We start from the raw sequence: 25,410 nt of genomic DNA, 5'->3' as shown, positions 1-25,410 counted from the left end.
AACATGTTTCAAAACCATGATTCTTAGCTGAACATAGACTAGAAGAAGAATTCTCTGGTCTTGTAACACAATAAACAATCTTTTGGGTGATTCTGTGAAATGTGCTAGTCCCTTACAAAATATGACTGTCATCTATTTATATCACCCCAAAACGAAAACTATAGATAGGACATTGAATAGTGGTAGTAATACCCAAAAGACACCTGATGATATCACACAAGTTTTGATTGTTGGATGAAATAAATTGATAAAATAAATTGCTAAAAGTCATCTCTTGTGGTACAAATTGCATGGAATCGCCTTTTTTCTGATCTCCGGTGACAGATATGTAAGTCATATCCCAATATTTCCTTTCCAGCAAAAGAAGAAAATCTTCCCTTGCTGAGTTGACTGAAAAATAGGTCAGGGGTCAAATTTCCGAGCCTCCCACCTGCTGCTGACAGAGTTTAAGACCAGACTGTTTGACAGTAATCATATTTATCTTCATGATAATAACCCCAGAGGTATCTTTAATGCCTCTATTTGATGAAAAGAATCTTGGTGTACAGTAGTCTATGAATCACAGACCTTCATATTTGACATTAGTACAGGGATGAGAAAAGTTTTTGGCACATTAATGAAGACTAGCCTGGGCAATGTTTCATAATACTTGTTATCAACAACAAATCCTTGATTCTGTGCATGGCAAATGTAGATTTATGTCTTGCCAAAGGACGTTATAGTGCCTTGGCAGGGAATCGAACCACATACCTCGTGGTCTACAGTCTGGTGACTTATCTACTAGACCACAACACCTCTTCTAAAAAAACTGAACGTAATGCAATCGAATTTCTGTATTGTATATGAACAATAAAATTTGAACCTTCAATCTTGAATGTTGAAATAACATAGCAGATTCAAGTGACAATGCAAAATACAAAAGTGAAGAAAAAAAATGTCTTGGTCTGAACAGATCAGACTAGCTTTTCAAGTTAACACAACTTCTTTCTGACTTGAACAATCACCATACTTCTGCATATTGTCACGCAGTGCTCATCAGAGTATTATTGTACCTTAATGCCTCTATTTTTCTTCATAATAAAGCTGGGGTCAAATGAATTCCCTGGGATTTATGAGAGTAACTAGCAACAGTTACGTTGAAACAATCACGTTTTGTTTGAGTAAATCACCCTGACCATAATCACGTTTTGATCAATTTAACTAGCATAAAGTGACGAGTAGGATCTTTAAAGGGAAAGTAGTGGTAGGCTACTTGAGGAAATTTGAAAATTGTCAAAGGAACTACACATGCAGCTCTCAGTCTCACTTTACCTCTTACATTGACTTCAAATGGCATAGACTTGATTTAAAACTTTGCAGGTATTAATGAATTTAAACCAAAAAAATCATCAAAGCATTTAATATCACTTTTATCAGAGATATTCCAGTTATAGGTGGCTGATAAAAGAAGCAACTTTTGATTGACTCATATTTTCACACTTTGAAGACATTACCTTTTAAATCTTGATACTGCACTAGTATCATAAAGGAAAATAACAATAATAATAATAATAATAATAATAGTAATAATAATGATAATAATTAAAATAATAATGATAACAATAATACAATAATATGTCTTGTTTACCCAGGGTAGCCTCATTGGGTAATAATACTGTTCTCCCTGAGGGCCCTGCAATCATATTATTACCCCAGCTTTAGCCCAGTCGCCATGAAAAAGATGCTCAAGCATTCAAGGAATTTCTTCTTACAAGATGAAAATAAAACAAGATCAGCTTAAGTTAAATAAAGTGTTGCATTGAACCAAACAATTTTAGACGGTCTAATCTCTGACAAAAACTTGAATTACTACAAGGATTTCATATCACTATTCATTAAATGATTTTCCTCACACCGGGGGTTATATAAATGAAGAATATGAATATCTATTGGCAAACAATGAAACAATCACAGGTGAAATTGTTACAAATCATAAAATAACATGTAGGTCAATTTCATTCAGACCACATGGGAGGGGCTGTGCCAGAAGTTACTGACCTAGTGGTCATTTTAGGGCAAAATACTGAGGTCATACGACTGTGACCAGGTCAGACAGTCTGCTAGCCAAATTCATATTACTTAATATACTACCACTACTGCTGCTGCTGCTGCTGCTGCTGCTGCAACTATTATTACTTACAATAATAATAATGATGATAATGATAATAATAATGATTACAATGATTATAAATGTAATAATGAAAATAATGGTAACGAACATAATAAAAATAACAACAATGATATTATTTTTAACAATAATATGCACAAAACCAACTTTGTTGAAAAATGGTAAATCTTCAGTTGTCTTTGGAATGTGAACTGATTTACTAGTATTCAAATTGAGCATCGTATATTGGTCTAAATTCCAGGAACACTTCAATGCTATTGGGAGCTTGTTTCTGTGGTGGAAAGGTTGATTTGGAAAATTCAAAAGTTCAGTACTGAGAAGTCCCATCATAAACATGGCTCAGGTGTATACAACCTTAAAGGTAATACAAAGTTTTGGTATGGGGTCATAAATTTGGTTCAAATGAACATATTGGAAGCATATACGATCCTACAATGATCGTTGTCGCGGTCGAAATCGACACTAAAGTTATGAAATTGTTAATAATAAACACTTTAAGTTGAATAACTCCCACCCAAGGTCAAGATATTAATTAAGCTTTAAAACAATGCTTATTGACTAAAATCGACCGATTAGCTATTCTCGTTCGGAAATTATATACCACAACTACATACTCTGAAATTGTCATGGTCGCAGCTACCATTGTACGGCCGAGGAGCTATTTGAAATTTCTTAAAATTTACCGGGAGCACCGGTAAATCTTTATATTCAATTTTTCTCGAAAGCAGAAAATTGTAAAGAATCACTATCCACCCATTTTTCAAAATTTCCCAAAACTTTGTATTACCTTTAAAATCGAAATTGTATTAAAAAAACAGCCTTGCAAAATTCAATGTTCTAACTCAATCAATTCGCAGCAAGTAACTTTTGCAAATCTAGATCACTTGAAAATTTCATGACATGTGTAAGTAACGGGCTGTAAGCATACACAAGCAAAATAAAGCATCCCTATAGAATTATTCCTGCATATAGGCCTAGCTAGGGCATCGTATTAAACTGAACTTGGAAACCAAATTGAAAGGTTATGTATGGTTCCTGTCATTGAAGGAAACAGATTCAGAAGGTGTGTATAATTACATAGGAAACAGATTGGGGTGAGATTATACACAGCAAGATTTACAAAGTGATGACTATATGTAGGTTCATAGCGGATCCATCATAGTTTTCAAACTTATCGTTTGCAACAAGTGCAATTTTGCACAAACTAACAGAAGGACGGCTTTGCATGTTACCCATTTCCCGTATTAATTAGCTCAATGGCAATACTTTTCCATTTTATTTTATTCCAACACAGAGACACTTGCTTATACCAATGGCTATTATTCTGCTAGTCTGTGACAACTCTAGATGAAAATATCATAAATGAAACTCAGAATGCAGGCTAATTAAGCTCTATCCAGCCGTGTTTTCTTCACAGCATGGTATCATACACAGATCTAACTGTGTCATAGCTGTGTACAAAGTCAGCTGATGCAAAGAAAAATATGATGAGTAGTCATGGCAACAATCCTCCCTAGGTCATGCAGGTCATTTCCAATTAATCTAGTTGCCAATTTGACAAGATTTGAGGGCCGTTATCAGATAGAGGTTGCTTTTTACTTGGCACAGAATATCGCGTGTTCATTCATAACAAGATTATATTTTTCATGAAAGATGAACTCTCAAAATAGGATTTCTGTTTGTGTGCTATTGGTCCATGACATATGTTGAATGTATAAGACTACAAAAATCAGCTTTTCTACCTTTCTCTAACAAGTACATATAAGGTACCCATTTACTTCACCTGGGTGGAGTGTGGCAAATGTAGATCAATGTCTTGCCAAAGGACATTAGTGCGGCGGCGGGACTCGAACCGCGGACCTTGTGATCGACAGTCCGGCGACGTATCCACTCGACCACAATCAGAAGGCATACTTAACCATTTTAATCTACAGTTTAATATGTTTTAATTTCATTGAAATAGACTACCACCTGCACTCTATCCAACCTATGAATATTCATCTCAGTCTCATTTCCATCAATTCCCCAAGCAAGCAACACAACATAAAATGTACTGGAGTAGTATCTTTTAGTGTAAATTTTTTGAATGAGAGTGAAAATGATTTTTCTTCAATTTCATTTCAATGTATGCAGAACATTTTGTATGTTTTTTAACTTGAACATTCCCTAACTTAGTCGCCCATGTCAATATCCTTATTAATGATGAGAAAATTGACAGCAATTCTTGCCATCTGGGTGGGTGTTCTGGGATAATTGTCTGAGGAAATTCTGCCTGATTGGATAATGGATAAGTATTAAAGTCAGGGTGTAAAACAAAACAGCGATACTGTTGGTACAAAGTCAAGGCCATGTTAATAGTTCATGTATGCATCACAATATCGTCTGCTTGAAGCCTCAAGAGCATTGACTGTGTGTTAAAGCATGGACCTACTATAAGTGTACCAATCACCTGAAATGAAAAATGTGTGTATCGGTATAATATATTTAATCAACCTCAAAAGACGCTGTCTGGCATTCTAAACTGTTGAGTATCAAGAGAATAAAGGATAAAATGAAAACGTGCATAAAAGGTGTACGCGGAACATCTTAAATTTTATAAGTCCTTTTGAGGGGAAGCTGTACAACTGGCTAGTTGAGATGATGACAAATATAAATCAACAGATTCTTTTAATGGGTTATATCTCTGAACAGTATCACAAATCTACAAAATTGAATTTGACAAGACCTCTCTATTTCAAAAATTACTTATGAATTTGGCGCTCATTTCACAAAAGGATCGTACTTCTATAGACATACAATGATATGAAGTGTGTCCCTTTAAAATGGTTAAAGATTGTTGCATGTAGAGTTATATGAAGAATCTGAGTAAGTTAAATTCAAGAGCATTATCATGATGAATGATACATACTGCAGGCGAGACAAGTAATCATAGCATATTTCTTTAATCAACTTCAATATCCCCTTCTAACTTTGATCTTCTCTAAATGAGGGAATCTACACATGTCTCTCCTTGAAAGTTTGTTTATAATCAAATCATTTTAAAATGATTTGAAGTGATTCTGTCAAAATATAAATGTTCTAATGATTGTTTTTATTTCTAATTGGCATCTTCTCAATAGCCCAAACCCCTCCTCACTCCTTCCTCTCTAGTGCATTCTCTCTCCCCCCCCCCCCCCCCCCCCCTCTCTCTCTCTCTCTCTCTCTCCCTCTCTCTCCTTCTCCCTACTATTTCATATTGTAATCTATCCATCCCCCCCCCCCCTTCTCTCTCTCTCTCTCTCTCTCTCTCTTCTCTTCTCTTCTCTTCTTTTCTCTCGTTCTCTCTTTCTCTCTTTCTCTTTTTCTCTCTTTCTCTCTTTTTCTCTTTCTCTCTCTTTCTATTTCTTTGATGTCTGTTTTAATACCCATATCTTCTTTTCATAGTGGAGAGACATTCTGTACAACAAAAACCACTCTGCCTCCAACTTCACCTTGACATTCAGAAAAGGTCAAAAATTTCGCAATGAGCAATAACAAATAATTTTGTTCATTATTCTGGAAAGAGATACTAAAAATCATATATATGAAGAATACTCCACTCTTAATTTCAATAAATCATGCCAGTAAGTAAAAATGCCTGCAATTAGTCCCTGTTTATTTCCAAAATGTTAATGGGATATATGACTCATAATTGCAAATATCAATGAACTGTAAGAAGTTTATGTGTAGTTTCAGTCACTTTACGACCATAAAGAGACAATGGGGGATTTCACATTAGTTGCTACAGTCCGCAAATCTTATGTTAATGTAATGTAAACAAATCCCAAACAGCAGTCGTGTTCTTTTTTTAAAGAGAAGAATTAGTACTGATTAAGGTGAAAATGATTTCTGAGCTTTTTTTCATTCTTTTTATTCATATGTATAGAATATTGCCATATTCAAACAGAATCCTCATAGCTTTAAACTTTTGAGTTTGAGAAACCTTGGGTTATAAAGAATGATCCACTGACAACAAAAGGGTTCACACAGATCTGAAACAATGAGTATTCAAAGTTAACTACAAGCCATGGAAAGCATTCATATAAACTACAAGCTGATGTAACCCAAAAGTTAATTGCCTCCACATGGCACAAAACGTCGATTGAGAACCCAACACTAATATTAAGATCACTTGTGTTTAATAATGTCAAGTAAACTTACGTTTCTTTATCATGGGTGTGTCCATACAGTCCCTATCTACAAGATAACTTCAACCTGAACTTAACGTTCATAGACTGCCATGTGAACCCAACTAAATGTCCTAATAATAATAATAATAATAATAATAATAGGCATTTCTATAGGGCTGTCTATCTAGAAATTCTATCCCGAGGCGCATTTATTGTCACCCCGGCTTTAGCCTAGCTGCCATTACAGCGCTCCAGCATTTCAAGGATTTAATTCCTGCCAGGTACCCATTTACATCACCTGGGTTGAGTGTGGCAATTGTAGAACAATGTCTTGCCAAAGGACATTAGTGCCGCGGCGGGACTCGAACCGTGGACCTTGTGATTGACAGTCCGGCGACGTATCCACTCGACCACGACACCTCTACGTCATATTTATGAATGAACAGAATTGATCTTCTACAAGGTGTCCAAGTAAAACCACTTTTGCAACAATGAACTGTCATTTTTTATGCAGCTTAGGAAATCCCTATCGCAATTAGGATTTGTAAACCTTTCCTCCATTCTCAAGACAGAACTAATTCCTAATATCTCATAATTGAATGGATGGAATCATCAGTGGGCAGATTTACTATACCAAACTTTTTACAAAAATATTTGGGAAACATAAAGCTATCATTACCGGTCATCACATTTCAGGCCTGACAACTGAGTAAGAACTAAAAACCAGAGTGAAAAAGGAAAAGGTTATCTTGCTGCAAGGTAGGCATAAAATGATTTGCAGATGTAATGACGGCATAGTTGCAATCGGAGAGAAAAAAAACAGAATTTTAAGATCAAAGTTACAGCGGGTTACGTCTCCTCATTTCCTCTTGCGCAATAAGGTCACTAATGAAAACCAACCATGGGAAAGAGATTGTCAGGGTGTGTTCACACCCTAGTGACTCAGGGGAGTGTTTCACAAATACTAAGATCAACTTTAAGTTGGACTTAACTATGGCAGGCCATTCAAGCCACTAGTTGCTCTTACTATTGGTCTCTCAATCATGATCTTCAGATAACATTTTTTCCTTCAATAATGAACTATCAAAAAATGTAAGTTCTGTAGATTTGTGACCATGATTAATACATCCCTTAAGAGACCAATGCCAGTAAATGTTAAGAGCAAACAATGGTACGGCCTGCCATAGTTAAGTCCAACTTAAAGTTGATCTTAGTCTTTGTCAAACACCCCCATGGTCTGATACAGGCAGCTACTGGTCTGTGGTGTTCGCTTTAAAATGAAGGTCGATTAATTAGTGTTTGTAGTATATTTCATAAAGGAATGAGTGTCTAAATATATGTTATCCTTATTAACTTTTCTATCTATCTATCTATTTACAGCATATATCCTATAGCTAGGAGGCCATTAGCATCAAAGTTACCAATAAATCAAAGTTGCATTTAGATGCAAATAAATATCATCATTCGAGATGCAAAAGGGTGTCAATTGGAAGATCAGATTTAACGACATTCTGATTATAAGCATAAAAAAGACAATGTTTGTGTAAATTCCTAAACTGAATATATATGAAATAAACTTTAAAACTCCAATACGCCAGTACAAATATGAGGACAAAATTCCTGTTTCAGTACAAGTTATATTCATACATATATGTTCAGACGAGAAAGATCATGCGGAATCCCATTCAAAAGGCATGAAGAGAAACGTTTGTGAGGCACAGTCAGAATGATAAAATTGAGTAGTCTGAACAGGCCCTAAACAGAGACAGTACCATAGTTACACACATGTTATACATTCTCTGTCATGGTTTAAATGTCACCGTAGGACACCGCCACTGCCAAATTATCGTCGACCAATTAATCCTGAGAAGACTGGATCTCCGTGAACCATCTTTCATCTAGACAGATCAAAACTCGCAGCAGAACTCAGGAACCAGATGACATACTGGATTCATTAACCTCCAATGTGCATGTCCTTGCTTGTTTTAAAAATAAGTCATTTAGGAGAATGTTCTATAACTTATTTCACGTGCCACATCCCTCCACCCCACCCCAAACAAAGAAAAGAAAAAGGCAGGAAAAGAGAAAAGGGGGAAAGGCGGAAGGGAAAGAGGATGAGAGAAGATGACTGGACTATCTATCTAATGATATTCATCCTTATCGGTAGGCTTATAGATAGATTTCTTTGTCAAAGTAATAATAATAATATTAGCTAGTTCTTATACAGCGCTTGTCAGGACCGAAGGCCCTCTCAAAGCGCTTTACAGATATATATATTTACCCCGGTCTTCGTTTTCAGGCTTACCCGCATACAATGTATGCACATTCTCCACTCCCTAGTAAAAACCGTTGCCCCCCCCCCCCCCCCCACCCATCATTCCAATGCTCCCTCAATCCTTAATGGGTAGACTCAACCTATGCCACTGCTTAATGAGTAGCACACTGAATACAATGAATGAAAACCTGTACTTACCAATGCACTGGATCCCATCTGCTGTTCTCCTTGGAACGAAGCCTGGTGGACAAGATCCTTGGCTAGGATTAGGATTGGGATTAGGATTGGGATTGGGATTGGGATTGGGATTGGGATTGGGGTTGGGGTTGGTGTTGGGAAAGGGGTATGGTCTTGGGTTTGGTTGTGGTTGTGGGTTCGGTCTTGGGTCAGAATTGCAACTCTGGCATCCTCCTGAGAGAAGGGAGGAAGAAAAAAAACATGAATCAGTCAAGTTTTAAACATCATTGCTTCATGATGACAAAGTCACCATCATGACAACCAACATTGCAAACAATATCATTATCATCATTATAATCACCAACACCAGCATCATTACAATCATCATCATCATCACCATCATCACCAACACTCCCACCAACAACACCATCACCATCACCATTTAAATATCACTACCATCACCAGTACCTCCATCATTACGCAACACCTATCACTACCACTACCACTATCATCACCATCACCACCATCATCACCACATCATCACATCATCACCATCATCACAAGGACCACCACTACATCATCACTACCACCACCACCACCGTCACCAACACTACCACTACCACCAACAACACCATCACCATTTAAATACCACTACCATCACCAGTACCTCCATCATTACACAACACCTATCACTACCACTACCACTATCATCACCATCACCACCATCATCACCACATCATCACATCATCACCATCATCACAAGGACCACCACTACATCATCACTACCACCACCACCACCATCACCAACACTACCACTAACACCAACAACACCATCACCATCACCTTTTAAATATCACTACCACCACCACCAACAACACCACCCCCATCATCATCATCATCATCATGCAACCACTCACCAGCGCATGTCCTCCTGTTAGCAGTCAGCATCCCACTTGAGCAGCTACACCGGTATCCTCCCAGGGTGTTCTGACATCCCTGCTGACAGAGACCTGGATATCGACCACACTCATCAATATCTACGAGAAAAGAAAAAGCATATATTAAGTGATGGTGAAGGTGTTTTACTAGGCTTCCAGTTTATTAATAATAATATAATAATATTTAGCTTTTATATAGTGCTTAATACCAATGTCTCTAAGCGCTTTACAAATATACTTGGGTGAATTCAAGACATAAATTGTAATGTTTACATAAAACAGGTTATCTATCTTAAAGTTTTAAACTGTTTTCTCCTTGATGTAAATAAATCTATTGCATATATGCTGTATTCATATTGTCTAATATGTTGTAATATCTATCTATATCATGATATCTATATTTGCTATGCCATCTATGTATATTATGTTATGTAAAGTTGTATGTAAAATGTAAGAAAAGCAAATTTTTGTTGGACAATAAAATGAAAATGAAATTGAAAGTCTGTATATATGTCTTGTCTTATTACATTGTTTTATCACATTCTAGTTTAAGCGTGAGCTTTTCATGCATTATTTTGTAATTATGTAATCGTATATATTTCTTGATTGAATGTAATCATTTTCGTTTAATTGTATGGTTGGGTCTTCAAAGAATTAAGATTGTTCAGCTCATAATTTCCTCATTCTCCTCTCGATGACTGCTGGTTATGAATTTTATTCTTCTACCAAAACCATGCACAGCCATTCATAAACAAACTGAAACAAATACAGTGCTTCCATAAATACTTTTCTAAATATACGTTGTTCCCAAAAAGGTTGAGATAAACGCAGAAAATGGGTAGAAAATGGAACACGGGACAAACAATACTCAATCTTCATCAAAATATCTTTGAAACTTTGTTTTCCAGTTGCCATTGACCTGATAGTTTCCATTACAATTTCAATTTCAAGGGAAGAATTTCTTTGAAAGTTCAATCAATTTTAAGTCAAGGACCGTTTACATCTTCTCAATTACATAGAATTGGCTCTTAAACCAACCTCAAGTTTAAATTTGTTGACATTTTCTCTTTGGCAAAATAAACAATGTGTGACTGCAGACAGCCTGAGTGGCAGACATAGGTTGACATAGACTGAGACAGAATTCAAATGGTGCAAGAATGACAGATGGATATGGACATGGTGACTTGAGCTATTTTGTAACTAGAGCAATGGTATTGAAACTGCCTGATTATGAGAGAAAGAGAATGATTTGCTCATGCAAGGCCAAGAAATGATCTTCAAACTGCAAGGTTATGGGTTCAAAAAAGAGAAAGTCAACTATCGATTTGGGATATATCGATTTTAATCATTGATTCTTCAAATTCCTCAGGGCCTTAATAGAGCAATAGTGCATGATGTAGGTCTCTGGGGCTCTTTCTTATAGGAATATAACAATTTTGTATAAGGTCACAAGGACATTAGTCAAGCATTATCTGTCTTTTCATATCAAAGTTTTTGGATCAAGACAGCATTATATTTTTCTGATGGCTCTAGTATTAGGTACAAGTAGTTAAAACGGGCTGAGTATCATGTAGCAAACTATTCATGAATGTTATGAATTCACCTGGACTTGGCCAGTCTAATGACAGAAAAGTTAAGAACCAATTTTCTAAAATATTTGATGCAGTAAAATTTACTTAGGACTGTCTAATATAATCAGACTGCTTCAGAGGGGTATAACATTTGGGCAGAGTAGAAAAGGTGAGCACTTCAAAATCGTGATTAAATAATGCATGGGATGTGCACTTTTCTCCGCATTTGAAGAGAGGAGTTAGAAGATAGGCAAAAGAGTCATGTCATTCGTCTTTTCATAAAAGAGAGGAACATCTTGAAATAAATTGCACATTAGCAAGCCCTCCCCCCCCCCCCCCACCCCCTTCCACGATATCTCTTAACAGATGCACAGTGAAAATGTCAAAGATACAGGATGAATTAGAATGGACAGAAGGAAATATTAATGATGTAACTTCTCTCCCTCTGAGGAACTGCATGATCAGCATGATGAAAGTTAACTAACTAATATCCAATGATGCTGCACATTTCTTTTTCTTATCTGCCCTGCATTTAGATTACCAGAATTAGTTGTATAGCTATACAACTAATACGAGAATTGTATATTTTTAGCTGTTTGGTGAGTAATTAATCTTCTCCTAGTCTGAACATGTATTAAGAAAGTCATATAATAAAACGTGGTATAACAAAATGCATGGTTCAGGGCCCCGTTTCATAAAACTTGATATCAGTAACAAGTTACAAGCTACTGGTAAAAGCTAATGAAATCATGGCATCTGATTGGCTGAGAGCAAATTTGTCAAAAGAAATTAGCAATTGTTAACTTCAGTTTAAATAACAAGTTTTATGAAATGGGCCCCAGAATCTTTCCAAATGAAAACTCGATAAAGAATCAGGATCACGCTCTAGTCCTGAATGTCATATCGTAAAATTTTTGTTTAAATCAAATAATTGGGTGTGACCTATTGTGAGCATACACTGATGATTGGCCAGTTGTCATGCCATCTGACCTCTTTAAAATTGGTTTCTTTACATGGCGTTTCTAACACAATATCTTTCCTATTCTCCTTTCATTATATGATGATTCTTTATAAGAAATTCTTTATATATAACAAGGTTCATATAAATTTCCTATAGTCTGAACCAGCAATATGATGATAATAATAATAATAATAATAGGCATTTCTATAGCGCCGTCTATCTAGATAATTCTATTCCAAGGCGCATTTATTATTACCCCGGCTTTAGCCTAGCTGCCGTTTATACAGCGCTCCAGCATTTCAAGGAATTAATTCCTGCCAGGTACCCATTAACATCACCTGGGTTGAGTGTGGCAAATGTAGATCAATGTCTTGCCAAAGGACATTAGTGCCGCGGCGAGACTCGAACCGCAGACTTTGTGATCGACAGTACGGCAACGTATCCACTCGGCGACCACGACACCTCTACATGATGCTGCAAACTTTGTTTCTCAATCGGAGTATGACCCTTTCGACACTGTGACACCGATGTCAGCAGTGTCTAGTGGAGCCTCTAGGATTATATAATATCCTTAATCATGATGACATATTGAGACTCCCTTTTTCATCTCAATTCTTGGATTGGTGTGATTATCATCATATCCTTATTACTGGGCCATTAAACAGTCTTCAAAAGGAAATATCAATTACCAATAGTCTGCATCTCTGCTGAACAATAGATTATAAACGACTTATTTGGTCAAACAGGTGAGGTGCATACATTTCTAATTGGATATCAGGTGCCTTTGGCTAACGATAAATGACCTTTTCAGGAGAGCTCTGTTGATTGACGATTTCATTGATCGACTGATTATTTCATTCATTCAAAGAAATGTTAATTGTTTGTTTATTTGTTTGATTAATTCATTAATATTTAACAGGTCTCGTTGATGGATCATGGTATAGAGTATTTAGTTAATTGAATGGTTGATTGACATCTACTGAACAACTGACCGACTTATCCTTCTTCCTAATTAATTCATTGATTGAAAAGCCCTTTTTTTCATTCACTTTGCTTAAATTTGAATATTAAATTCTTTTATCACCTTAATGTGGTTGATATCTTTTTTAAAGTGACTCAGTAACATTGCCTCAGATTCTGAAACAAAATCCTGGATTTAGCTCAGGAATCCCATGACTTTTACCAACCAATCACCTGTCTGATTATCAAGATATTTATGATTAAAATCGTTTTCCCAAACAGTTTTTTATAACACTACAGTCTATTGGGAAAATGAGTATGTTAAAACCGGTCACTCAAAGATTTGTAATTTTTGAGGCACTTCTTGATCATTTTGAAGAGCAATTTTTTTTAGGGCTTCAATATTACACCATATCACAGACACTGATAAGACGAAGGGCCGTGCATCTCAGATTTAACATTGTTAGACGGTGCCTTTCAGAGAGTTTAAAATAATCCTCTTTTGATGGTCTCACCTGCACAGCTCCTCTGATCCGATCCCAGCATGTATCCTGGTGGACAGATACACTGCACCTGACCATTACTTCCAACCTGACACCGGTAGTGACACCCCCTGGAGCTACAACTATAGCCGGTGGACGAGGCAGGGTTCTGCCTGGAGAGCACCTGCTGGTAGGAGACCACGCCCGTCCTGGGGCTGTTCAGGGCGGAGCTTTGGACCTGGACCTGTCCTCTGCCGATGTTCTGCCTGATTACTTGACCGGTGGAATGGATGGCCGTCCTGGAGGGGATCTGTCTCGTGGTGTGGACGACCGTCCGGGTACCTGTATTGATGGGGTTCTGACCGCCACTGTTCTGCCGGGGTGTTTGGTAGCCGGAGACGTAGCGAGGTGCGCTGATCGTTGTCCGTCTTATCAGCTGCCAGTTGCCTGTGTAGGATTGCCCTAAAAAACAGAAAAAGACAAACGTTTCAAATTTGAAAATTTGAAATTTAAAATTGTATCTTTAACTTTTTATAAGATACTTTCATTCCGCACACTAAGATATTACACAATCATTATTAAATAATAATTATACCATTGCGGGGTGAAATTCAAACTCTATACTTGATTTTCAATAGGGAATTTTAATGTTTTTTGCATCATATCGTATTGAAATCTGCTATCATATTCCCAATACTTTTTGGCTACTTTTCAGTTGTTATTATGATGTTTGATAGAGGCCCAGAGTCAGTTAGTATTTTAAACTACATGTGTATGAATTCAGTTCAACTCAATCATGTCCATTCATACAAGGAATTAACTTGTTCACCCTAGTAGCTGAACCATGCACGTTAAACATCTCTCATCTTGCAAAATTCAATCATGTGAAAAAAGGGGAACAAATTATGTCAGATTTTAAAATGAAGAATGAGAATGAGAATGTGAAAGGGGCAATGGGAGGGGGTGGGATGCATGGTGAAGGATGCTACCCAGTGACCTACATGGTAGTGTGAAGGGGACACTTGGGAGGGGGAAGGGTCGTTATTTTGACCTCTTCTTTTTGCTGAGTAATAAGACGTGATGAGTGATCCCGTCTAGTCGAAAGATGTGAACTGTACTCGTATTGCATTCAAAGAGGGTCTTATGTATTAAGGCATTCAGCAATCCTTATAATTAAGTGGCTAATTGTTACAGTTGCTAATTAGCCAAGCTTGCAGATATCAAAATCACCAATTTCCAGTCTTAATTAACTTCTTCGACACATGTATAGATTCATTGTGGAAACATGTGAATAATCTCAAATACCTTGGTATAACTATCCTTTAATTATGGCACTGTGAAATGATTGGAATGGCACATAAAGATTTGAACCCACGGAAATGAAGGAATTTAGTACTTAATGGGGTTAATGAGGGGAAATCATTTCTGGTCTAGATTAAAATGAAGGAGGAGACCCTTTCCAAGGCAATGTCTGAAAGGGAAGTCATTATAACTTTCTTAATTGAGCGCCAATCATGACTGGACTGCTACTTCTGATATTCATGATAGGATACATGACATTATGTTACCCTATTAAAGGGAAAGTCCACCCTGATATTAAGTTGGTTTTAATTGAAGCAGAAAAATGAGAGGAACAGGTCATTGAAAGTTTGAGCGCAAATTCTAATTATAAATAGGAAGGTTATGAATTTTTGAAGTTGTAATCAATCAAACACAAATTGGCAACTCTGTGACGTATCTTGCGAGATCCCCTCCCGTTTACTCGGTACTAACAATTTCATTTTCCCTCAAGAAAGTTTTCAATCATACATGCACCATAAATACAATAATTGGAAATGTGGTTCTATATGACCCCTGTATGGAAAAAGCTATTCCTGTGGAAGAAAACGAAATTTGATAGGATAAAAAATAGAAGTTCATATATACTTCATTGATCACATGAAGTTCAAATGTTTATAGGCGTTAATATGCAAATATCCTGTCTGCCATAGACTTTGTACCAAACTCCCAAAGAACAGAAATGTACTTTCTGTGGTTCGGTTCACTAAATTACACACTAAACAAACCACACCTGAACAAATATTAGGCCTGTCCTCATCAGCTCGAGATTGCCTAATATCCCACTATTTGAACTATCCCAATCTCAAATTATCCAGTTAATTTGTGTCTTCATCAGAAGTTGCAATTATCTGGATATTTGGGAGAGACAATCATCCCAAGATATCCCACTATTTGTCAGGTGCATCTTTACCAACCCGAAGACTTGCACTATGCGCAAACACTGACCAAAATATCTCAAGCTAATTTATCGAGCTTGAGTTTCAAGATTTTTGGTCAAGTCTCGGCTGATGAAGACGTGATTTGTAACTTCAGGTTTATTTCCCAAATCAGAAATAGCAGGCTATTTGGTAATCCTGAGCTGATAAAAACAGCCCCATTGATGTCTCTTCCTTTTTACCCCCAAGCAACTGGGTGGAGAGTGGCAAATGTGGATTAGTGCCTTGCCAAAAGTCATGAGTGCCGGGCTAGGATTCAAACCCTGAACCCTTGGATTAGGAGTCAAGTGAATTAACCACTATACCACGACTCCTCCACATTTACATCTTATGGTTGATATTAGACATCCAGAAGATGAACTTTATCAAGTTCATGGTGGCTTTGTCAGGAAATTGTCATAATTCACCCCCACAGACTGGGTTACTTCCATATTACCATTCAATGATAGTAAGGTTCACACTAGAGTCTGTAAACTTAGCGTTTAGATCATGGTCCAAACGTTGTTGCAATCTTAGACTTGATTGTGCAGATGCACTCCTGGCTCCAAATGTTAAGATTACTCAAAGTTATAAACCACTAATGACTTTACGGTACTCACTTAACTTGACTACAAACCTCGGAGGATCCTTAAAACAAGTAATGTGTCATGCAGACATAATTAACTTTGAGGTTACACCAGCTAGTAGTTACAACAACTACTCACCTAGCTTGTTTTTTAAAGAAAAGAATACCCCTTGTTTTTTTTCCATGTGAGCCCTTGTCATTGTTAGTGAATCATAGTTTGAAACGTTGAGGATTTGTAAATTTAAAGATTAAAACTATGATGGTTCCAGTGAACATGGCTAATATCATTTATGCATAGTTTGTACTTTAACCAAATTTGAATACTTGTTGTTTAGTTTCCATGTGAACCCTCGTTATCTGTTAGTGAATCGTAGTTTGAGACATTGAAGTTTTGCAAACATGAAGATTAAAACTATAATGGTCTCATGAGAACATAGCTAATATCATTCAGCATGACAGTGGTTTCTTGTGTTTATAAGGCACTGAATAATAATTCTGGAGTGCCTGGAGTGTCATATCTGACAGACATGAGCACTATATACAACAACCCACTATTATTATCATTATTATAACTACTATTATGCACAGACACATTTTGCTGTTAGGACAATTTAAACATCCATCCAATGTAGTGTGAAAGTAAACAGATTTTAAAGTTCGAAGAAATCGGTGTGATAAAACATCAGACTGTGAAGCGCAATATGATTAAGCATGCAAACTGTGGCTGGTTACCATGGCATCATGTATAAACAAGACTTTGAACAACCACAGGAACTTTTCACAGGCCGCGACAAACAGTATCCAAAAAAACATTGTACCCAACATGAACTTCCAAAGTTAAATAAGATTGTAATTCTATCATAATTTGTTAAAAACATTTTATGGAAAGCCAGAGAAGATGTTTTTATTTTTCATTCATTTATATCCAGGGGATCTGAAACCTAATATTCTTTGGGTGGGTAACCACAGGATAATCTAATCCAAATTTACACCCACAAAGTCTCTGCTCTGCACAAAAACATGGTAACAATGTCTGCTGAGAGCCAGAAGGGTCTTAACTCTATAAAGATTATAGAGAAGGTTGAGTTCTGGGAAGAGGTGAAAAATAATTTGTGAGCGTTATCATTCTTATTATGCAAGTGTGGAAGAACATCAGATAAGACATGTTCCCTGAAAAGCATGGCTCTTCAAATGCCTTCATATTCTGAATATGTCACGTAACATCGTAACACTCCAGGGTAGGAATTTTACGCCACATGTCGTGTAGTCCCATATACATCTTTCTGTGTACAGTGTTTGAAACTTTACCAAGACTTTTCCAAATTTCTTATCATTTTGATGATTCCAGAACCTTGCAATACACACAAATTCGATTCCACAACGTTTCTTTCACAATGCAGTCACATGACCAGAACTCAACTTCATCTTTAAGTGTTTATGAGTTAACATCCTTCTGACTCTCAGCACATGATATATTGTTGTTGCTGCTGGTGGTGGTTTATTTTCAACATGGGTGTCACAGACTTGAAGTATCAAAATTCATTTCCCCAATACCGGTAATCATAATCATTGTCTCAGACAGAATGTCTCATTTGAGTTGTGTTTGATTCAAATTTACCAAGTTAAACAAAGTCTGGAGCATCTTCCTTCCCTTTATTATCTCTTCCTTCTCCTTTTTCAAGATTAAAAAGTTGAAAATTATGTCACAGGTTCATATCAAAATTCTCATTTTCTCAATAATCATAATCATCAATTCAGACAGCATGAGATGCTTTCGATTCAAATTTAGTCCGCACTATCTTAACCCTCCATTCTTATCTCTTTCTTCTCTTTACATATTAAAGAAGTCACACTGTATGAGAAGGAAAATGCCATCATTCAGAATCTGTTCTCCCTCTCATTCGGTCAGTGTATGTAAAAAAATAAAAATAAAGAGTCTGAGCCTAAAGACTAGGCCCTTCTATCATCCGCTCTGTGTGTATAAACGGATAGAGTGTTAAAGCAGTCATTATTGTGGTTCGTCTTTGGACTCTTCTTCTCTCTTGTCGCACATTCATCCCTCTGTTTCCTCTCCAGTCATCAGAGTCTTGATGAAGGCTTCCTGACTGAGTGACGGACTGAGTGTGGACCGGTTCAAGTGCAAATCAAAGAGGGTCGATTCACCTCCAGCTTGTACTCGTTTGCACTTTGCTTGCTTTTAACCTGTCAAATCCTTATTTTCTCTCTCTATCTCTTTCTCTTTCTCTTTCTCACTCTCTCTCTCTCTCTCTCTCTCTCTCACACACACACACACACTATCTCTCTCTCTCTATCTATCTCTATCTCTATCTCTATCTCTATATCTATATCTATATCTATATCTATCTCTATCTCTATCTCTATATCTATATCTATATCTATATCTATATCTATCTCTTTCTCTATCTCTATCTCTATCTCTATATCTATATCTATATCTATATCTATCTCTATCTCTATCTCTATATCTATATCTATATCTATATCTATATCTATCTCTATCTCTATCTCTATCTCTATCTCTATATCTATATCTATATCTATATCTATCTCTATCTCTATCTCTATCTCTATATCTATATCTATATCTATATCTATCTCTTTCTCTATCTCTATCTCTATCTCTATCTTTATCTCTATCTTTATCTCTATCTCTCTTTCTCTATTTCTCTCTTTCTATCTCAATCTCTATCTCTTTCTCTTTGCTTTTAACCTGTCAAATCCTTGTTTTCTCTTGTCAAGGGATGTTGTATAGATTCAGTTAAAAGAAACTTAAAATATACCTTTTCAAGTGAAGTTTTACCCTCAATGTTGAAATGTTACAACAACATTTTTGCTCCACATTATATTTTCTACAAGTGAAAAAAAGAAAGAATAGAAGGGGTATAGGTAGCAATTGGAGTGGTTTTAAAGGGGGAAAGAGGGGAAGGGAGTATGAGGTAAGGAGGCCAATAGCAAACAAAATAGAAAAGAGATAATTGACATTTGGAGAAAGAAAACAAAGTTGACATGGGTGAGTGGTTGTAAAATGGGGAAAGAGAGTATGAGGTAGAGAGGCGGATAGCAACAAGAGAAGAGAGAACATTGAGAATTAGAAAAAGAGAAGAAGGTTGAAAAGGGCGTAACAAATGGAATGGTTGTAAAATAGGGAAAGGGAGTATGAGGTAAAGACAGATAGCAAAAAGAGAAGGGAGACTATTAAGAATTTGAGAAAGAGAAGAAAGCTGAAAAGGGCGGACTGAAAAGAAGGGGGGACTGCCATCTGTGAAACTCCAAACGGTTTTATGAAATAGGACAATTTTCTTGGCCATGTTCTTGATAACCAATTAAAGAACAAAAGTCATAACATACTTTCTACATCAACAGGTTGACATGCCCACATGGTCGTCTGCATAACCCACAGCGACTATCCCAGCATGCTCAGCCAATATCATCGGGCGAACCTGCTGGGAGTCGACCTTTCCTCACATGTACCTAGTTCTATCTCACACTGACAAGGCTGCACTATGAGCATACTGGTATGATGGTGTAGAGATATAGAGCTGGATAGGGATAGAGGGTTCCTTTATATCAGAGAGACAGAGATTCAAACATTTTCAGACTTATTATGTGATCATATGCAGCATCCACATCTATCTTATTTAATATCAATATTTCAATTTTTTCTCTATTTCACCAATACAGCTTTCATGAAACCCTGCCCACATGGAGTAACATATAATTGTGAGTACATTCCACTTTCCTTGCGTAAAACCTTGATTTCTTCAACTGAGGTTTAGCATTGATCGTCAGCCTTTTGCTACTCATTTAGGGATACTACGCTCTCACTCTCTCTCTTAGCTTACATACCGTACTGTTCTATGGCCACATCCTAAAACTATCAACATTTTCCCACTAATTATGTGCAGCATCCATATCTAACATTCCTTATGATAATTAGTATTTTCAAATTTTCTCTATTTAACCAATACAGATTCAATGAAACCCTGCCCAAATGGAGAAACATATCATTGTGACTCCATCCCACTTAACATATAAACTTAAGCTGAGGTTTAGCACTAATCGTCAGCTGTTTGCAACATGTTTGTGGATACTTCTCTCTCTCTCTTATCTTACGTACCCTACAATTCTATGGCCACATCCTACGGCCACATCCTAAAACCATAAAAAGGCTTGGAGTACAGGCACTGTTTCCCAAAACCATCATCAAAACAAATTCACTGACATCCTATTGGACGGTGTGTTAATTACAATACATACGTCAATAGGATGTCTAAAAACTTGTACTTATGACGGTCTTAAGAAACCGACGCCCAGATACTAGATGCCCCCCCCCCCCCCGCACACTTCAAACAGGTCGTTCATTTTTCTAAGGAGACATGTTTTCTCTTTCTAAACAACATGTGGCGCACAGATGCTGGACTGGGAGTATTCTCAGAAGCCTGTAAATGTCATATTTTCTTTAAATTTACTTTTCCTCAATGTGTGTGGTTTGAATTTGAAGCTTGCAAGGAATTCCTAAAAAAGTTACCAATGTTGAATATTTTCCAATAACTTTGGGGAGGGGGGTAATATATAACATGTTTAGGGAAGATGGAATAAGTTGAGGTATTACAGGAGGTATAAGAACATATGTTAATATAATAATGTATAAATAAATGATTACAACCATATATTATATAGAAGAATATGTTGTAAAAAAGCTATAAAAAAACAATGTTAATTGACAAGTTCATCTTAATTCACTACATCTGTATAATTGTCATTCTTGTGCTCCCCCCCCCCCACGTTTTTCTCTTCCTCTATCTTCTCTCTTTCTCTCTATCTTCTCTCTCTCTATCTTCTCTCTTTCTCTCTATCTTCTCTCTCTCCATCTTCTCTCTTTCTCTCTATCTTCTCTCTCTCTCTATCTTCTCTCTTTCTCTCTATCTTCTCTCCCTCTCTATCTTCTCTCTTTCTCTCTCTCTCTCTATCTTCTCCTTCTCTCTCTCTCTATCTTCTCCTTCTCTCTCTCTCTCCCTCTCTTTCTGTCACCTTCACTCCAGCCAATACCTCCTCCATCCTTCCCATTGCTGAATTCAGGAAATCCCATAAATCAAAGAAAATTCATGACATGAATTTCATTTCCATAACATTCACTTGATCTACTTAACTAATTTGTTTTTGTCCTTGTGCTACATGTCGGACAAATTACAACTAACAAGCCCAAAAATTGATCAAGGTAGTACCTGTTGGAATCCCCTATTCAATTTTTGACAAATTAACCCTTTCCCTCCTAAAAGAATCATTTGCAGTTAAAGATAGATTGAACTCACTTGAAATGTTAAGGCGTACCAATCACCTACAAATAATTTGTGTACAGCTAGAATATTTAGAATTATCTGGGATTCTATGGGCTAACATGGTTTAAAGATAAAGACCAGTTATGGGTCATGCAATTGCATTGTGAAATAAACGTTGTGGAATCGATCAGAAAAGGTTGATCATCTAGCATATAAGTATTGGTGTGTACTGCAAGGTTCTGAAATCATCAAAATGATAAGAAATTTGGCCCAGTCTTGGTAAAGTTACAAGCACTGTACACAGAAAGATTTATATGGGACTACACACACATGCGCAACATGTGCGTTATATCTATCAGGTCCAAATAGATATAATAATTTACCAAATATATCAATTAGTACGCGGTTTCTCTGCAAAATGTATATGATCACGTATTAGTCAACACATATTCTTTCACATGATTGGTAATAAGAGCTTCCATTTCATTTTTTGAGAGGGGGGGCGTTTCCAAAACTGGTCTTTTCCTTTAAGGAGTAAAAAGCAAAAATAAAAAGTGACATAAAAGTGTGCACACCAAACCCAAGTCAGAGTATTACTGGAAATCTCCAGTGAAGGGATCCACCTGCACTTCCCAAAGGTTACAATTATTCACTTTGTTTTTCCCCTCCCAAATACTTAATAATAATAATAATAATTATAATAACATTATATATTCCCGAACCCTTACCTTGACAATTACCTATAACCCAATGTCTATCCAAGCCCAACTGTTTGATGAAATAAAGCCAGGATCTACTGACACAAGAAGAAATGTGGGTTCATCCTTCTGAGTTGCACTATGTACTGTTTAAGCGAATGTTCTGTGCTCAACATGACCTAGTTAAGCAACAGTCTAGCATAATTTGATTTCCTTTGAAACTTTCCATCTCGAGCCACATGTGTCCATTACCTTCACAAGAACTTCAATGACATAAAAATAAGGTTTCACCCTGCACCTTTGTTCAACCCAAGGTCTAGGGCATTCTCTTAGGGGCCTGTCTACATCAGCTCGAGTTTGCCACATAACCCGCCATTTTAACTATCCCGATCGCAATTTAGCCCGTTAATTTGCATCTTCATCAGCCTGCAGTTGCAATTTGCAGGATATTTGGTTGAGATAATCATCCCAAACTATCTTGGGCTAGTTTTCAAAATATCCCGCTATTTGTCCGGTGTGTCTTCACGAATGCTGAGCAAAATATCTTGAGCTAATTTCCCCAGCTGAAGTATCGAGTTTCGAGGTGATGAAGACGGATCTGTTAAATCGAGCTTATTTCCCAAATCAGAAATAGCGGGCTATTTGACAATCTCAAGCTGATGAAAACATACCTACTAGGGTAATGTTTAAATAGCCTTATCTGTCAGCATATGAAATTAATAAGAAAACTCAGGGAAGCCTCACCATTAGCATCAATCCTGCTCTTCCAGAGGGCCCTGCAATTATCATTACCCGGCAATAGCCAGGTACCCATTTGCACCTGGGCGAAGAGTGGCAAATTTGGATTAATGTCTTGCCAAAAGACGTCAGTGCCAGGCTGGGATTTGAACCTTGACCCTTGGATTGAGAGTCAAGTGAATGAACCACTATACCACGACACCTCCACATATGAAAAATCATGTAAAAATCTTATTTCCCTGTAATTTCAAGGGAATATTTTCTTTACCCAACCAAAGAACCCACATTTACAGAAGAAGAAAATGGTTAACACTTTGTATTGGGAAGGCTGATGAAATATTTTGAATCTATTGAAAGGACTCCTGTTGATGAGAGCCTTAATAATCAGATAGAATTCAAATACATCCTATTTAAATACCGTTTAGCATAGAAAGAAAATATCTTCACTGATCAAGAACAAGGATTCCATGGTTTCATGAAGAAATGTTAACAAAATGAAGACTCGATCTCCTCGAAAGAAAACAAAGAAAGTACAATCAACAGACAGCACAAATTAATGAAGACAGTAAAAACAAATGATTTCTCCATTCCACTTTAAAACTGGAAATGCTTTTGACAGATGAAAAATTACCTTCAGTTTGTAAACAAAAGCGAGTCTTGAATCAATCTTTATAGAGATATGAAGCTGCTGTTGAGGGAAACGCTCTCCCATGTAGCTGTGTGTGCACTGGTTGTTTGGCACACAGCTGCAGCTGTGATGCTTTTCCTTCCATTACATCCCGCTTCTGTCACCTGTTTAAGGTTGTGTTCAGACATCCAAGCTACTTTTTGCAAGCCCACAAACATTTGCATGCACATAATATATGTTTGCATATTTCGCGTGAGGTTCAGAGTCAGAGTTTCATGGCGCAGAATCAATACATCACAAAATGTTGGTACTTCACAAAGGTTTCATGCAATGTTAAACCTGCTTGAGCAACCACCTAATATAAAAGACCCTCTCCTCTGTCTATGAAGACCACTTTTTTGTTTCCCTTGAAAATCATTTCTCATAGAAACCTGTACTACAGGAAGCTGTACGAAAAGACCACCTGCCTTTAAAGACCACTTTTCTTGTCACCCTTCAGTTGTCTATACATGCGGGCTTTACTGTGGTAGTCTTTCACAATTTACGCAAGTTTCATATCACTAAAATGTAGGATTTCACAGTTATCTTGGGGTCTGGTATTTGGGTCTTTGAGAGCGATTGGCCTAAAGTGCCTCTTAATAAATAATTTTCATAATACAATCAGATTGCCTCGTTACAAAATTCTTTCATTCACCTGTTACAAATAATTGTTTTTCAATAGTCAGAATGTGAATTGCACATATATTAATTTGTTTCCCTTGAAAATCATTTCTCATAGAAACCTGTACTACAGGAACCTGTACATAAATACCGCCTGCCTATAAAGCCCACTTTTCTTGTCGCTTTTTAGTTGTCTTTATATACAGGTTTTACTGTTGTAGTCTTTCACAACTTATGCAAGTTTTAGATCACAAAAATGTAGGGTTTTACAGTTATCTTGGAGTCTGGTATTAGGGTCTTAGAGAGCCATTGGCCTAAGGTGCCTCTCAATAAACCATTTTCATAATGTAATCCAATTTAATGCAAAAATCTTTGTCAAGTGCCTTGTTAAAAGATTCCTTCATTCACCTGTTACTAATAATTGTATTTCAATAGTCAGAATGTGAATTGCACATATATTAATTGATGCTAGATAGGAAAAACCTGCTGCTGATATTACATTGGTTTTAATAGAAGCAGAAAATGAGAGAAACTGATCCATGACAGTTTGAGAAATAAAAAAATGGAAAGTTATGGATCTCAGAAGGTGCAATAAATCAAACATAAATTGGCAAATCTGTGACGTATTTGCGAGCTCCTCTTCAATTTGCTCTGTACATTTCAATATCTTAGTTATTGATGACGGAATTGATCACGGCATGTATACAAACATATTGCAATAATTATATTTAGGGTGAATGTATATGATTGAAATATCCCCCCCCCCCTTATATCACTTCATCTTTTTTGTTTTTTCGAAGAACGAAACTCAATCTTATATAAATAGATCACAAAGGGAAATAAAGCAGAAGTTTATATGATTCACA

The 25,410-nt window shown here is 36.7% G+C and overlaps 1 protein-coding gene across 1 annotated transcript in view; it reads right to left on the bottom strand.

Moving 5' to 3' along the window:
• Positions 1-25,410, bottom strand: part of LOC764957 — a 234,848-nt gene that overhangs the window by 169,994 nt on the left and 39,444 nt on the right. Inside the window, exons 4-6 of the mRNA XM_030978301.1 lie at positions 13,713-14,141; positions 9,685-9,804; positions 8,789-9,001 (exon numbers count right to left, since the gene is read on the bottom strand). Of these exons, the coding sequence (XP_030834161.1) occupies positions 8,789-9,001; positions 9,685-9,804; positions 13,713-14,141 (762 nt within the window). The remainder of the gene's footprint in view (positions 1-8,788; positions 9,002-9,684; positions 9,805-13,712; positions 14,142-25,410) is intronic.

This window comes from Strongylocentrotus purpuratus, unplaced genomic scaffold, assembly GCF_000002235.5.
Source record: "Strongylocentrotus purpuratus isolate Spur 01 unplaced genomic scaffold, Spur_5.0 spur5_contig_812, whole genome shotgun sequence".
Taxonomy (NCBI): domain Eukaryota; kingdom Metazoa; phylum Echinodermata; class Echinoidea; order Camarodonta; family Strongylocentrotidae; genus Strongylocentrotus; species Strongylocentrotus purpuratus.
The sequence above is the reverse complement of the archived record's forward strand: the minus strand, read 5'-3'. Positions and strand labels throughout refer to the sequence as shown.